This window comes from Lemur catta, chromosome 20 (assembly GCF_020740605.2).
Source record: "Lemur catta isolate mLemCat1 chromosome 20, mLemCat1.pri, whole genome shotgun sequence".
Taxonomy (NCBI): domain Eukaryota; kingdom Metazoa; phylum Chordata; class Mammalia; order Primates; family Lemuridae; genus Lemur; species Lemur catta.
Window position 1 is genome coordinate 4,220,079 of NC_059147.1, and position 16,654 is coordinate 4,236,732.

The 16,654-nt window shown below is 59.0% G+C and overlaps 1 protein-coding gene across 1 annotated transcript in view; it reads right to left on the reverse strand.

Annotated features, from left to right (window-relative positions):
• Window positions 1–8,704, reverse strand: part of LOC123625485 (ATP-binding cassette sub-family C member 12-like) — a 27,996-nt gene extending 19,292 nt beyond the window's left edge. The window contains 6 exon segments of the mRNA XM_045534044.1: window positions 1,980–2,206; window positions 2,941–3,138; window positions 4,970–5,073; window positions 5,700–5,789; window positions 8,505–8,564; window positions 8,659–8,704. Of these exon segments, the coding sequence (XP_045390000.1) occupies window positions 1,980–2,206; window positions 2,941–3,138; window positions 4,970–5,073; window positions 5,700–5,789; window positions 8,505–8,564; window positions 8,659–8,704 (725 nt within the window).
• Window positions 8,705–16,654: the final 7,950 nt, after the last annotated feature.

Genomic DNA, 16,654 nt, shown 5'->3' on the forward strand with positions numbered 1-16,654 from the left:
GAACCCCCCACAGGGTGCAGCTCCCCCTCACGTGGGTGCTCCAGGAGCGCTGGTGGGCAGGGGACCCGGGACCTCCGGGGCGCACACCAGCCGCTGGCCCGTGAGAGGGAAAGCGATCAGGCCTCCTGCCTCTCAGCTAAAACTAACTCGGGGACGAGGAGGGAAGCCTTGTGAGTTCAGAGCTCAGGAAGCCGGTTGGAAACATTTGGATGACTTGGTCAGGACCAGCTCTGGGCTGTCTTGCCTTTGGAGCAGGAACTGGGGAGCAGGGCAGAGCAAAAGCTTTTGCTAAGTAAATCAGCAGCACAAATGAGAGAACACATAGCAGCAGTGGTCAAACGGAGGGATTACAAAATGAACACAAGCCGGGGGCACCCATTTTGAGAACAGACATCCAGGACATGCCCGTATCTTTGTAAAGGACTTTCAGAAATTAGTTCTATTTGGTCATCACAATAAGCCCTTGAGTCTGGAGAGGGAGGCCACATGTGCCTTCTTGGAGACTGCAGCGGGAGTCCAGCTCTGCTGACTCCCAGGGCACTGGTGCTGCTTCCCACGGCCACACCCGCTGCCAAAGGGGCCAGGTGCAGCTGTCCCCACCCACACCTGCCACTGTGCGCCGGCACCGTCTGCCCACTCGATGAACAAACTTGAAACACCCACAGCGGAACTTGTGATTTTCATCACCCAGACTGCTTCTCCTCTGCACCCCCCGTGCCTCTCTTCACGTCACTCCCGCCTGGGCATCCCCCGGGCCTTCCCCGTCTCCTAACACCCAAAACTGCACAGTCACGAAACGCTGATGACACTACCCTGGACTTGGAAACGGCTCTCGAGTCCATTCTTTTCTGTTCCTGCTGCTGCTTATGTTTGGTCCTCATCACCGCGCACACAGACTGTAAGTTTCAAGGGGCTCCCACCCTGCAGCCGGCCCTGACCTTTCTGGAACTCCACCCTCCTGCACGCTGTGGCCAAAGCAATGTTTCTAAAGCCCGGATCTGAACGTGAAGTCCCTGGGCAAAAACAGACAGCCCTATTTGCAGGTGGAGGCAGGTCTGGGGTTGTGGGCTGAAGCTTTTATAATTTAGGGGATTTTCTTTAAGATCCCCAATGTCCAGTCCAGGACTGGGCACATCTAGGAGCATAATACATGATTTTTAGTTACCGATTTTTATGGAAACTCTTGCATAACGCCTTAGTCCATTTTTAATCTATAAGCACGCAGTCTCATTTGATCTTCGTGACATGCTCTCTGAGACAGATGAGGCAGGTACTTTAGTGTTTGTCATTTGGGGGAGAGGACACTGAGGGGTGCAGCATTTCTCTGACTTCCCCAAGATCCTCCAGCTAGTTTGTGGCAGAGCAGGAGCTCTAATGCAAATTTTTCTGATTTGCAATGGTTTGCCCTCACTCAAGATCTACCATGGTATCTGCTGGGAGCCCCAGCTGGCCCTAAGGATGGAGGGAAGGGGCTGGGTCTGCTGGGAGGCTGGGATCATTGCCCCCCTCCTACTTCCCCCAGGGTGGGTGTGCACAGCCACAGCAAGAGCCCCCCGTGCAAAGCTGCCTGGGGCCTTTGTCTAACCACATCAGTTTCTCAAAGCTCAGAGTGACTGAGGATAGGTCTCCTCTCTCTTCTCCCGCAGGAGGAAGGACGGAGCCCCATGGTTAAGCAGATATCAGCAGACAGACAGCAATCTTGCTTACTAGTTTCCTGGCCTGCGACCAGTGCCTCAACCCCCAATAATTTCCACATCTCAGGGTGGCTCAGACGCTGAAGTTCCAGATGCATGGAAAGTCCTTAGCACAGCACCTGACGTTTAGCAAGTGCTAAAAATCAATGTGCTCCTCCGTCAGAGAAGACAGCGAGTGCTCGATATCACCTGATAGACACCTGGTCATTGTGCCCAGTGAACCCTGTGTGTGAGTGTGTGTGTGCGCGTGTTGTTTTCTCCTTTTTAAATAGTGCATAGACTCACCGTAAAAGAATGAGGAAGCCCACAGCAAAGCCAGCCACGACCAGAAGGACAGCAGGAAACACAGCAGCCAACACCACGAGAATAAATATCGCCATAAAAAACTGCTGCAGAAAGTTCTCCGCATGAAACGGCAGCCTCACATCCAGCTTGTCCATATCTTTGGAAAAACGGTTCATTAACCTGCCAGTGGGAGTCGTGTCAAAGAAGCTCATCGGGCTCCTTAAGATCTGTGGATACAAGCAGAGAGTCTCTGACGAGTCAAGGTGCATGCGTGGTAAACCCCGGCTGCCCTAGAATCTGTGCAGAGGGCCTGACCTTTTCCCCAGGGCACGACACTCTGGTCAGGTGACCTTGAGAAAGGGAAGACACTCCAGTTCTTGCAGCCAGCAGGGGTGAGAGCGAACGCGGGGGATCTGGCCTCGTGAGAGGTCCAGGGAGAGCCCCCGGGTCAGACTTGCCCTCAAACCTGGGGTGCAGCCTGGGGTGGGGGAGGCTGGTGCCTTTGGAGGATGGGGAAATTTGGTGCCCCAGGGCAACAGGAAGCTAAGTTCCACTCTGTCTCTTTACCCCCAAGGTGTGGAACCCACCCGCGTGCCCAGGGCCCACCACGGCAGCAGAATGAGGAGGGGCCAGAAGTACCTCTCGGGCCCTGTTGTACTCTGGGCTCTTTGGGGCGGGAGATGCCCTCGCGGCCTGCGCGTCCCTGCACGTCCCTGCCGCAGAGTGGCCCCCCACCCCCACGCGCAGCCTAGCCTGAGGGCCCGTGACACACCCACAGCTCCAGGAATTTGCCTTCACGGTTGGTAATTAGCTACGTGGGACACTCCTCCAGACTAGGCTACAAGCTCCGTGATGGCTGTGTCTGTCCCCAGAGCCCAGCAGAGGGCCTGGCACACAGTAGGTGTCAAAAAACCTTGTGGCCTGGACGACAGGATGCGGCTATAGCCCCTGGCGGCTGTACCTTGTCAAACACTCGGCCGTGCAGCGAGGAGGACGTCCTCAGTGCGGCCCTGGTGAAGGTGCAGCCTTTGGTGACGGCAAACACCAGCATGGACACCCCGCTCGCGGCGTACACCGACTGGTACCCGTGCTGCCCCGTATCCACCAGGACCGCGCCAACCTCACACACGGTCTTGCTGCCCTGGGGCCCACAGGTCATCTTGGAGAAAAACAAGAGAACCACCAAGAATTGGCAAACTGTCAGGAGAATGGACATTTTCCAGAGAGAAGAAACTAAAAAGAAATGCGTAATTGCTGAGAATGAGTCACGTGAGTAAAATCAAGTCAGTTCCCTCCGGGGGCCTCTGAGCGTTGCACGGTCCCTCCTGGTGGCAGCTGTGACCCCAGGGGGCACCTGGCTTGTGAGCTCAGCACACTCAGGTGGGCTCAGGGCAGCCATCTCAGAAGCTCAGCGTGCCAGGAGGATCGCAGAAGCGAGCAGGAGTCCGGGTTCCAGGAGGCTGGTGAGCCGCGCCAGGCAGCACCAGACAGAGGATCAAGGACCAGCCTCCAACTTGCCGGGCCACCTGGCAGCAGCCACCCGGCCTTGGTGAGACTCGGGGGGCTTCTCTGTGCGATGGGCAGCCCCACAGCCCCTTCCCGTTTCTTTTCCCGAGGGGCAACTGGGGGGCACCGTAGCACCACCCTAGAGCCCCTGGCCGGGGGTGGGAGCCTGGGGAACTTGGGGCTCAGAGGCCCAAAGAAACCGCGGCTCCCTCCTGCCCGGCGAGAACGCGCAATTGTGCCAGCGTTTCTGGGAAGAGGCATCCCCTCCCCCGAGAAACTGGCAGGTCCATTTTTCTCTGGGCTGTGTGTGAAAAGTCAAGACTGCCTTTGGGGAGCAAACAAGTATCTTTCTTCTAAATGCCACTTCGCTGATTACAGAAAAGGCGGAAATGTAAACCAGAGGCGGCTGATGGGTGAACATCCGTAAAAGCGAAAGCATCCCTGGGGAGTCAGCTGAGAAAAGGCCCAGCTTGCAGGGGGGACTTTGCTGTGCTTGGGCTGAGCCCACGGTGTCGGGGGATTGGGCGAGCACACGGTCGGCTGCCACCTCGCGCGCGTGTGCAATTTGCCGCAGCACTGGCCTACGGGGGAGCAGCGAGCCTGGGAGCAGGCTCCACCCTGACCCCAGACCTCGGGCTCTCCCAGGCAGGAGCGAGTGAGCATCTGGGAGAAAGTATCTATTCCAGAGATGGCTTCCGATTTCTGCACGGGGCAGGCCACCCTGCGGCCTCTCCCCTTGGGAATGGCCTCAGGCAGCTTTTGCCAAACAGCCTCTCCGCTGCCCGGGTCTCCCAGTGTCCAGTCTCATAGCAACGGAACTGTACCACATGTAATCTGGGCGGACGGGCAGGCGTCCCCACAGCATTCTCCGGGGCTCCAGAAAAGCTTGGAAACCATAGGCCAAAAGCTGGGAGAGCTTCCAGCAAGCTCGAGGGAGAGCAAACCTATCAGTTCTTCCTAGGAGAGTCCCTGCAGAGAAAGGCCCCTGGCGGCATTTGCAGGGCCTGAGTCTGACGCTTGCACGTCCCTGTTCCTGTAGAGGTGACTTTGGGGGAAGAGCCATGCAGAACCTTCTGGCACCGGGCAACGCCCGTGACAAGATGCCAGCTTCTCTTTAGAGGCAGGAAGACACAAATCTGTGTTAGGCTTTCCTGGAGGGAACGCACGACAGAGGCTGCAAGACTGACTCTATCCTGCACATGCTGGACCCCACAGACACGCTGTGGCACGTGTCTTTTTCAACCAACCCTTTAAAATCTAAAACTGGCGTATAAAAATACAGATGACCTGCTTGTCTGGAAAAATCGAAGGGGCTCTCAGGGTTTGAGTCATGTGGCACAAACAGCTGCATTTGCGTTCTTGAAAAGGGCAGAGGGATGCAAATAATCTCAGCGTGTGGCGCTGCCCGCACCAGACGCTCCATCAGCAGCCGTTTTACTCCAAGACACAGACTGGACATTTCCCGGTGCCAAAGGGAAACTCACCTGGGAGCCCTCATGTAACCAGAGACTCAGCCACCAGTTGCCGAAGGCGGAGCTGCCCATCCTCAGGAAGAAGAGGGACAGCGTGAAGAGAGAAGGCAGGTGCCCTGCAAGGGAGGAGAGAGGACCCAACGCCTGTGGGAAAGTCAAAGCCTTCAGGAGAAGGACCCCCACCCCGGGAACCACCTTCTAGGCTGATGCAGCACATCTGGGCGCTGAGCCTGTGCCCCGTGGGGACATCTGCTCCACCAGCTGCAAAATGGGTCCCCATTGTGAACACACTGGAAAACCACCAATGTGCACTTTCATAAAAGGGACCCAGTATTCTTTAAAAGCAAACCAATAAGAACCCAGTCCTGCTGGGGAGAGACAGGACGCAACTGCAGTACGTGTTGCGCCCCGAGACGGGAGTCCTGTGCGGAAAGCAGGCGGTGGGCGCCGGCCGTCGTGCTCGGCGCGGGCGTGCGAGGGCCGGTTCTCTCTGCTGCTCACTCGGCTTCAATAAAATAGAGTCTGGCAGCTTTAATGGAGATAACGAATGATTCCATTTAAAAGGCTGTATTATCAGACTTTAGTTTTCAGAGGGAGGAAAAAAAAAATAAAAGCATTGATCAATGACTCTAGCATAAAGAGAGTAATTGTTAAAGAAACCATAAAATGTGAACCCAGCAGTTTAAAGACAGGATTTTTAAAATGCAAATTAAATCAAGAAACCTGTTGTTTTATACTGAACCTCCAGTAGCCTTAATGTATGTGTGATATGTCTTCCAGGTCACGGCTCCTTCCCGGGGGGATTCGGTCTGGACGAGCTGGTGCACAGGAACTGCAGAGACAAACACAAGCCCCTTGGCACTTGCTGCCGGGTGGGGCCACCGAGGCAGGCAGACCCTCCCGTACACCCCGTGGCACCGGCAGGCACCGTGCCTGCCTTCCATTCGCCCTGTGCTTTCGAGTGCCCAAGGCACTCCTGCTCGCTTTGCTCTATTCCATCCTCAGTACGGCCCTGTGAGGTAGGCTTTCCATCTTTCAAGAAGTATGTATTAAGCACCTACTATGTGCTTGGCCCTGGGGAAAACGGGGTGGATATGAATACATATAGTTTATTTGGGAGCTAAAGGGAGTCCGGAAGGAAGGCAACAAAAAGGTATATGACCCGACAGCAACTGCTGTGGGCACCTAGAGCTTAATCCCACGTGGAGAAATCTCAGAGCTAGTGTAGACTGAGGCATCAGGGTTTTTCCACATGCTAGGAAGGATCTGGGATTTTCTATACCAGCTCCTGTTGGCTCTGCGGTGAGGGTCGCTCCCTGGGGGCGGAGGGTGGTTAATTCCCCAGCACGTCCAGCTCGACTTGTGGCTGGCAGCTCCCAGAGAGCGTCCCCAGGCAAAGGCATGCGGAGGTGGCAGCTGGGTTGCGCAGGCTGAAATGGTGAGGGTGCCCACATCACCCTCAGGGCAAGAAGGAAGGAGGCGGCTCCTGTCTTCTCAGAGCTCACACCCTGCAGAAGAAAACCTGCAGGGACACCTGACTCTCTCCACACGGCTGTCCCAAGTCCTCTCCATTCCCCAAGGGCAGGGGCAGCTGGCTGTCGCGCTCTCCCGGAAGTGGCATTGCGGCGGGGGGGGGGGGGGGAGCTAGGTGCCAGCTGGCGCAGCTCCCCCTCTCCCCGCAGAGGAGGAGAAATGTCACCTCCAAAGCGGAGTCATAAACCCTGCTTGGCTGTTATAAACAGAGTTAGAAGAGGGGCACCCCCTCACACGGACTGTGCACCCTGCACCAATGGGGACAGCTTTCACACTCAAAGGCACCTCGCTGCATAGAGCCACCGTTACTCTCTCTGCGCGGACACCTGTGTGCTCCTCTGAAAACGCTCAGCCGGGCCTTCGCTCGTGGGTCTCACTGTGGACGCCCGGCCCGGCGACGCCTCCGCGTGTGGGCAGGGCCTGGTGCGTGGCAGCCCGGGCGCAGGAGGAGCCGGTCGGACCCCGCGGCGCGGCCCGGGCGCTCTGCTCAGCCTGCGCCCAGCTCTGCCAGGTGCTCCGGCGGGCGGCGGGCAGAGCTGGCTCGAACGGGTTGCGACCCATGAGCATCCTCGCTGCCCACAGCTCTCAGCGCAGGGGACAGTCCGACTGTTTGTCGCTGAGGACCCGGTGTCGCACCAGGGTAAAACCTCACAGTTTCACCTTCCTCTCCAGGGAAATGAGGAGCAGGGGTGACTCCCTCCACAGGACCCCAAATCCTGGGTAGTCCAGAGCTTTCTCTGAAAAGGCGTCTGTGTACTTCAGCCTAGGAAGCCTCCGGAATGGGAAAAATACGTTGTCTTTCCCAGCGCGCAGGCATTTGTCACAAGCACCGACCACGGCGCCAAACTGCATTGATTCAAAGACTCACTTTTTCCCTCCCCACATTTTAACATCTCTGGGAGCTGATGCGCCTTCCAATCACTAGTGTGTTTAATTGGCAGAGGTCTTTTTTCTTTCCGAGTGGTAGGTAAAATAATAGTGGTCTTAAAAAAATACATGGCATCTTAAATTTGATTAAAAGGACTAAGTTCTTTTTTTTCAGCTGTGTGCTCCTGAGGAACAGAACTGAAACGTGGAAAGCCGCCTGGCTGTGCACGCTTTGAGGAGCGCTGACTGCTGCCCTCTCGGTGTGTGGCCGGGGCGGGCACGGCGGGTGCTCCAGGAACGCGGAATGGATGCAGGAGCGAAGGGCAGCAGGGGGTAAGGAGGACAAGAGACAGCTCGACCAGCCTGGGCCTCGCCAGGCTCACCTCCCAGCTCCCTGCCTTCCTGGAATCTCCTCCTGCCCTCAACCTCACACCCTGCACCCTCTCCCACCTTCTCACTGCAATGTCCCCAGCAAACTCCTACGCATTCGTGAAGGACCAGTCCCAAGGTCACCCCCTCTGTGAAGCCCTCCCTGACTTGTGTGTTCCTCACACCCCAACTCTCCATTACTCTTGCCCATTTCCTATGATTGATTATCCATCCACCTGAGAACCCCAACAGGCCATAAGACCCTGAGAACACAGGCTTCTCTTCTCTCTCACCCCAGGCTAGCATAGTACCTAGCACTTAGTGGAGTTCCTAGTCCTTATGTGTTGAAAGAATGAATAACTACCCCCCCTCAGCCCCTGCACTGCTTCACAATCCTGGTCAGCGCTGCCGTAAAGAGCGAGACACAGGCCTGAGCTTGACTGTGCCTCCAAGCGGCCCCTGTGCGTTGCTTTGGCCTCTCCAACCAAGAACAACCACCACGGGAGTAACTGTGCTAATCACTTTAAGTACCTTTCTCGTTTAGTCTTTATGAGAACGTATGAGGTTGGTATGTTATTTCCTCATTTTATGGACTAGGAGACTAAGGTTCAGAGTAGTCAAGTATCTTGCTCAAGGTCACAAAACTAGTAAAACGGTGGAGCCAAAATTTGTCTCGGGCAGCTGAGCCACAGGCTCACGCCTCAGCAGACCCCACGGTGGCCGCCCGGCGAGAGCCAGAGGGCATGTGACGGAGGGAGGCGTGGTGAATGGCAAGTACCTTTCGTGTCTACAGATTCTGAGTCTGCTGCAGGTTCTTTTCCTTCCTCTTCCTCGTTTCCTGGAGCCAAAGCTAAGTGAGCAATAGAGAGGGGTCTGTGTCCATCCAGGAGCCAAGGGCAGTGAGAGAGGTGGGGCTCGAACTCTGACCCTACCAGCATCTTCTGTCCCAGCAGGGATCTCCTCAATGGCTTCCACCATCGCTGCATTGCAAATGTGTTCAGGATCCTGGAGACAAATGAAGTTGCTCCTGAGAGCTGCGTGGCAGGACCTCCCCCAGGCCAGAAACCCCAGGACGGCACCCGTCCCCGCCCCATGTGCGAGTGACCTTGAACTGCAGCCCTCGGAGGCTGCAAATCAGCTTTGCGTAGCTCCCCCTCTCCTCCATTAGCTCCTGGTGGGTTCCCCGCTCACAGATCTCTCCTTCCTCTAACAGAATGACTTCATCACAGGACTCCAGGAGCTGCCAAGACACGAAAGTGATCTTCCATGAACCTCTGCGTTAGGGGGGAAAAGGAGTGCCCAGGCCAAGCTCGGGGTCGGTGGGCCCAGCGAGCGGGGGGTTCTTGACCTTGGCACTATTGACATTAGGGGCCAGATAAAACTGTCTGTGCCTCGTAGGATATTTAACAGCCTCCTTGGCCTCTGCCCACGAGATGCCAGCAGCACCCCACCCCCACTTGTGACAAGCAACAATGTCCCCTGACATTGCCAAATGCCCCCTGTGGGCAAAATGGCCCCCAGCTGAGAACCACTGACTGAGTGCCCACAGGCCCTGTGAGTACCAGAGCCAGCCTCTCGCTGTCTCAGCGAAGCACGCTGCATGTTTCTTCGCTTCTGCTCCCTAAATGAGCTGCCCTCCTAAGAAACCTGATCGTGGAGATCTGGAAAATGAAATTGGCAGTCACTGCAGCCAAGGTGTGGCAGGGTGGGGAGACAGGATCTCTGCACTAGTCTCCTCTGTCGCAGCCGTGTACCCCCTGTCACAGCCGTGCACCCCCTGTCACAGCAGTGCACCCCCTGTCACAGCAGTGTACCCCCTGTCACAGCCGTGTACCCCCGTCACAGCAGTGTGCCCCCTGTCACAGCCGTGTACCCCCTGTCGCAGCAGTGCACCCCCTGTCGCAGCAGCATACCCCCTGTCACAGCAGTGCACCCCCTGTGGCAGCAGTGCACCCCCGGCCCTATCACCCCCAGCTAGCTGAGGGGAAGCAGACCACGGTGCAGCCCCAGCTAACAGGCCCCGCTTCCTGGCCTGGGAGTTTGCCCAGCTTTATCTTCGTGCTAGAAATGCAGCTACTTTCAATGTTGGCTCCCATGATTGCCCAGGGCACTTCTGTTTTTTTAATTTGAATTCCCTTCATTTCCATATCACTCCTGAGATCAAAGAGTTCTGCTAAGAGGGGTTTCTTTCATTTTGGAGTGAGACAGAGCTCTCCCCATGGGATCGACCCACCTCAGGGCAGGAAGCCCCTCCCGGAGGTGGGCAAGGTGCGGTGAGACCTAAGGTGGTTCAGCCCAGGGAAGCCTGGCCGGGCTCTGCGGTGCGGCCCTGCCTAGCACAGATCAGCGCCGCTGCTCTGGCCTAGACACCTGCAAGACGTGGCCACCCTTGGTCACTGCACACGGCGTGGGGGCAGGACAGCCAACAGGGCTGACGCGCTCCCTGTCTACTCCCCCACACAGCCCAAGTGGGAACCGCCTGGCTTTAAACGTCCAGTTGTGACATTTTCTGACAGAGCCTTTTTTCCATAAAATAACCCCTCGCCTTTGCATGGATCTCCCAGCTTTTCAAAGCCTGATCTCACCTCTTATCTCTCATTTCCCACAACCCAGTAAAGACAGCAAGCAGCTTTACTGTCAGCTGATTTTCCAGGTGGGGAAACTGAGGCACCACAGGCCTGTGACAGCCCCGTAGCCTTCTCTGCCTGTGCCAGGGTGCACACTCCAGCCCCCAGAGCTCCTGGTGAAGTCCAGTGAGCCCACAGTTCACTCCAGTGAGACCAGGCAGATTTGTGTAGCTTCATTCTGCAAACTCAGGAATCTGACCCGGGGTTGGGGTCCGTTGCGACTGCCCGAGTCTTTCCATTTGCTTCCGGGAGTAATGGAAGCGCGATGGCCCAGCCCTCCCGCTCAGAAGCATCTGGAGCCCCTGTGGGCACAGGCGTGAAAGCAGCAGAGAAACTCTTGCAGAGCCCAGGGCTCCTCCTCCCCGACAAGGAACAGCGGGACCAAGACCCTGTGCCACCTGGTGGCCGCCTGCCTGCGCTCTCCAGCCTGCAGAACGCGAGATGAAACGGTCTTGGGGAAGGTGCGCTCTGGGGAGACTGCGTGAGGCCTGGGGAGGAGAGCAGTTCCTGCCCACGGTCACACTGCCGACCGGGGCTTACACGACTGGACCAGGACAGAGGCCACGATCACCTCCAGGAGAAGTCCTAGGGGACAGCTCTGACCCACGCCGGGCAGGTATGAGGGGTCGCCCTCCAGATCCCCGGAGCCCTCAGGACAGTTCTCCCAGCCCTCTCAGGCCGTCTCCAGGGATTGGACATTCCCGGCACAGAGCTGTGCTCACCACGTTTGGCACCCTGGCCGGGCCACAGCCCACCCCAGGCACCCCGTGGGGGTGCGGAAGAAAGCCAACCTCTGTCCACCCTGACTCCTGGCCAGAGGAGGAACAGGAGCTCTCGTCCACACCAGCCCAGCGTGGTGCTTCCTGGGAGCTCGCGCCCCTCAGAGGAAACCCAGACAATGCCGTGGGCAAAGTTCAGATGCTTGGCGCTCATTCCAAAGCCAGCAGTCTAGCCTGGGAAAGGGCAGCACCACAGCGGCGGGAAAGCCGGGGTTTCCTGCGTCTTTGAGGAACTCCCCTCTCCCCAGGCTGCTCCTCCTGGCCACGGCTAGAGCATCCGAAAATGCTGGCTGCAGCATCCTGTAGCCATGGCAACCTCATTGGCTGCCATCCCCCACCCCCACCCCAGCTTAGGCTTGCAAGACAACGAGCCTTGCCTCCTGCCCCCAGACCAGGCCCTGGTTTACACAGTCCCCAGGGTGGCAGGAGGGTCAGCCCCACGGGACCTCTCCTGCGGGAGGAGACACACACATGCACACAGACACGCACACACGCACATCTCTGAGGACTCACCATGGAGAGGGGAGAGGAGATGCTGGGAGGGAGGGAAACCCGGCTTGTCTCAGGGTGGAGGAGGGTCTTGGATTCCCGCCAGGCATTCAGTACCTGTTATGTGGGACTGGCGCAGCCGGGACTGTCCCCACCCTGCCACATTCTCAAGTTCACTCAGGTCTTTGGCGAGATTCATGCTCCTAAGCCTGAGAGAGTGACCCTGAGCAGAGAGAGCTTCCCCAAAGCCTTAGCCTTGGCGCCAAAGTCCTGGCTTCAAGCCCCTTTCCCCTGGGGTGTGTTGTCTGGGGCCACCCCCCCTTCATCCCCTGCCAAGATGCCCTTGGCTTCAGGCCCGCCGGCCCTGCTGGAGGAAGGATGGGTCTGAGTCACTTCCCCGGCTCCCCAGCTCCACCCCACCGGAGGCCCGAACTGGAGGGGGGGAGTCCAGGGCCACCCGCAGGCGGGACTCGGTGTTCCTGGAGGATCTGCACTCCCTGTCCTGGCCCCGCGCACAGGAAGGGGCAGGAAGGCTCCTGGGAGCTGGCCGTGCGGGGGACTGTGTCTTTGCGTACTGTGCAGGACAGGCAGGTCTCGGCAGAAGAGGAGGCTCTGAGAGCATCAGGTGCCGCACATCCGCCCCGCGACCTCCCGGACTCCGCTCACTCCCTCACCTGCAGCTGGTGGTCGCCAGGACAATGGCCTTCCCCCCCGAGCATCTTCTTAACGCACTCCTCAAAGATGAGCTGCCCCACGTGGGTGTCCACGGCCGACAGGGGGTCATCCAGCAGGCAGGGCTCACGGTTGGCGTAGACGGCGCGGCCAGGTTGATCCCCTCTGCCTCTGCCCCCCGAGAGGTTGAGGCCCCGCTCCCCGATCTGCGGACAGGGACAATGCTACTGCCCATCCTCGGGCCACCCTGAGGTCTTGGAGAACGGCAGCTCCTTGAAGCTTCTCAGGATGCAGGGGAAAGGCACACAGACCGGGTGTCAGCACAGCCAAGCCCCTCCACCCCTGACAGGGACCCCGAGCACACAAGTCACTGTGTCGAGTGGAGGAGCACCCCTTCCCCGCTTCCCTGGGAGCCTCGTGGACAGTGGCATGAGCGGAGAGCCCTTTCCGACGCCGAGTGAGGGGCACCTGCTGCGTGACGCCCCATCCCAAGGCATATCCCACAGGGGGGACCCTGGACACCAAAGGGCGTCGTCTGAGCAGCAGCTCCGGGAGAGCAGAGCAGTGAACTGGAGGGGACAGAAAAGGGTTCACTTGCGGAGCAACTGTCCCCCACTCGGCAGGTCTACGCTCCCTGAAGAGAGGAGCCTTGTCTGCCGCGTTCGTCGTCACAGCCCTGAGCCCTGGCGCCGTGCTGGGCACAGAAAGGTGCTCAGTAAATATTTGCTGGAAGGACGAAACGCCTGGGTCGCTTACTCGGGGTGACTCCATCCGGCCAAACCCAAAGTGAACCCCTGTGTTCAGCCAGCCATTGAGCTGGCACCAGGGGTGACACACGTGAGGCTGGGCAGGAAAAGTCCCCCGGCCGCGGGGAGCCCACAGTGTAGTGGGGGGTCGGTTGCACACATAACAACGGCACAAAGCAGAGTTTAGCAAGCACCAACTGAGAAGCACAAACCGAGTTCTTGGGGCAAAGCACCTCAGCCCGTGGGACTCAGGAAAGCCTTCCTCAAGTAGGGGGATGGGGGTTGGAACTCGAAGGGTGGTGACAATAGCAGGGCAGAGACTTAGAGGCCAGGAGGGGAGTGGACACTTTGGCGGCAGGGAGGGCTGGGCAGAAGCCCGACCTAGAAGGGAGGGCCAGGGCGGCCGGGTGGGGTCTTCGGATGCAGGCCAGGAAGTCTGTGGGGCCCTCCCCGCCACAGGCAGGTAGAGGACTCAGCAGAGAAGGGCAACGGGCTCTGGACTGGTCGCCTAGCCTCCCTGGGGCTCCCGGGCAAGGCGGGGAAGGCTGTGCAGGATGGGGACACAAAGAGAGGGCAAGGTGACACCCCTGGGTCAGGTGAGCTGGTAGGCTCAGCCGCGGACTGAGCCAGAGCTTTGGACAAGCCCCCCGGGGCCGTGTTTGGAGGTTACCCCTCCGCTCCTGGCCTGGGCAAAGCCAGGGAGACGCCGGCCACATGCAGCCCCTGGCCCCCTGCTCTGGGGGACGGAGCCAGCCCTCAAGGTGAGGAGGCAGTTTCCACCGGAAACCTCTCCTGAGACGACAGGCAGATTGGGAGCAGCCCTGGGAAGTGACCACACTGTGCCAAGCTCAAGCGGGCTTGGGGCCACGGCCACTGTGACGTCCCGCAGGTGTGGAGCTCAGGGCGGGCAGAGCTGAACTTGGCCTGCACTTCCCAGGACAGCTCTGTCCCCGGGGCATCTGGCCGCAGGCAGGCGGCTGTGCGGCCGCCGTGGGGCTGTGCCCCCAGCTCACCTCGGTCAGGTCTCCGCGGGGGAGGCTGCTGAGGTCCTTCTGGAGGCCACAGGCGCGAACCGTGTGCCGATACCTGCGGCAACGAAGGCCGCAGTCAGCAGGGCGAGGAGGACCCGCAGCACTGCGGCCTGGGCGGCTGCCGAAGACGCTGCCGCTGTCACCGGGCAGGGCGTGGAGGTGGCAGGGCTGTGTTCAAGGCTCTCTGGCCTGTTGCTCTGTCTTCAGTGTCCCAAGGGCGGTGACCCCTTGGCCCCTGGGTCCCCTCCCCTGCTACATTAAAATGGCAGATATCAGTACAGTGAAATGAAGCCCAAACTTCATCCCCACGTTCCTCCAATGCAAGGACAGAGATCGATCTTCCTGTCCCCAAGCTGTCACAAAAAACCCTGCCTGTCACTAACATTCTCACCCTCCCCACTCCTCCCCTCCCGTCACAGGGCTCTGACCACACAGGGACGACGACATCAGCACACGTGAAACCCCTGACGGGAGCCCTGCGGGTACCGACTGCTGGCGCTGCTAGTGGGAGCCAGGGGAGGGCCATCCACATCCGCCGAGCCCAGAGGGCGCGGGGCTGGAGCCGGGCTGCGAATGGAAGAGAGGAGGTGTGTCGGGGGAGGCTGGCGGCACGGGCGGGGTGATCACGGGTGGTGGCCATGCCATCTGCCCGGCACCTTCTGCTCCAGAAAGATACTCCACCCGCCCATCACTCCTGCCTGGTTGCAGAGAACAGGGTTTCCTTCCCTGGGGACAACTGGGGACACTGGGGCAGAGGGAATGCTGCCTGCAGAGCACGAGGCTGAGAGGGGGTGGAGCCCATCTCCCTGGACCTCTCGCCTCCCTGCTTTGCCCCCTCAGCGTCACGCTCTGCCCAGCCTTGGGGCCTGGTCACGATGTCACGGGGGTCTGCCAGACCAGCCCTCAGCCTGCAGGGGCAGCCACGCCGAGGGCTCCGCTCCACAGCCGCCCCGCTGGGCGCCAGCCCTGCACTCTGGGGACAAGCCCTGGGGATCCGGGAGAGTCAGTGGTCAGCGAGACGCGTGGGCTCCGTGTGATGAGAGAAGCCCCCCTGCCAGGGCTTTCTCTGTACCGCTGACGCGCCCAGATAGCCTGGCACAAACAGACACCCCAGGGCGTCACAGCGCCCGCACGGATGGCCACCCCAGATCCGGCTCCTGGCAGCCGTTCAGGCCTGCACCCATCCAAGCAGCTGCCCCACAACGGGCCTAGACAGGTGACCTGCCTCCGCAGGGTGTGATGGGTTGATTGACTGACTGATGGATTGATATCATTAGCATCTCTGGGACCCTCTTTCCTCAGCGCATGACAGTGGGCAGGCCTCACAGCTGGACCTTGCAGGACCCCCCCACCAAGTAGAGGGGCAGCAGCAAGGGACAAAGCAGCAGAACACAAACAGCTGCCCGGCAGGTGCCCGCGGGGCCCAGAACAGACCCCAGCACAGCCCAAGCGTGGTGCTCACACTCCAGGGCTGGCATGCACAGTGCGGACGACCAGGGGCTTTGGGATCAGAAGATGTGGGTTTGAATCCAGCTGGGTGACCCTGGACAAGCGACTGTACCTCCCTGATCCTCACTCTCCACTCTACAAAACAGGGCTAAGAGCGCTCACTGAGTAGTTTGGAGACGGGAGTGAGAACACGTGGAAAGCCGTTAGCACGACGCCTAGCGCACTGCACGTCAGCGGCAGTTGTCATCGCTATTGTTACTTTTGCCATCTCAGCTACGTGACTCAGACGGCTCGGCCCAGCCTCACCCCTCACCACCACCCGTCTTCAATTTCCCGCCACCCTCCTGCTTGCCGTGGCCTGAGAACCCCCATTTCCGCCCTGGGATCAAAGCCTCTGCCGAAGACCCCACATATGAAAGCTCTCTCTGCTCTTTAAGGCCCGATTCAGGTGCCATCCTCTTGTCCCTGACTCCGCCACCCTCCCACGATCTCTGCTGCCTCTCAACGGTCTCTTGCCACTTGGCACATTGCTCCTTGATCCACTGCCAATTCTGCGCATCTCTCACGGCCCTTCCAGACTTAAGCACCTTTGGGCACAGAGACACCTGAGCCAGCTGTGTGTCCCGTGGTGGCCAGCACGTTGCAGGCTTTGGTGAGTATTTGCCTTCTGAAGGTCCTTACTGAAGAATCAAGGAACCCTCCTTCCTGCCTGCTTCCTCGGAGAGAGAAGGCACTCCGGGGGCACAGGGAGGCCCAGGCCGAGGGGCTGGGGCCGGGACACGCTGGGCAGAGCAGTTTGGCTGGTGCCAAGGGAGCCCTTCCTGCCACCCCTGACCCTCCTGGTGACAGGACATCATGGCCAGGGAGGAGGAGGTGATGTAACTGCCTCTTGGTGAGAACCCACATGCTGGCCGACGCCAGCCAGCAGGGACAGTTTGTAGGTTCAGACAATAGGATGAGAAAGGCCAAACCACCATTGGAGAGTTGACAGCCAAATTCCTAAGACCAACCCCATCTCTCTCACTTCAGCCCTGGGATGCCTGGGAGGTTTCTGGGTGACCCAGCTGTCAGGCAGCTCCAGCGGGAACAAATGACACTGGTCTGGAGTTCAAGACATAAGTCCAAGACTTATACC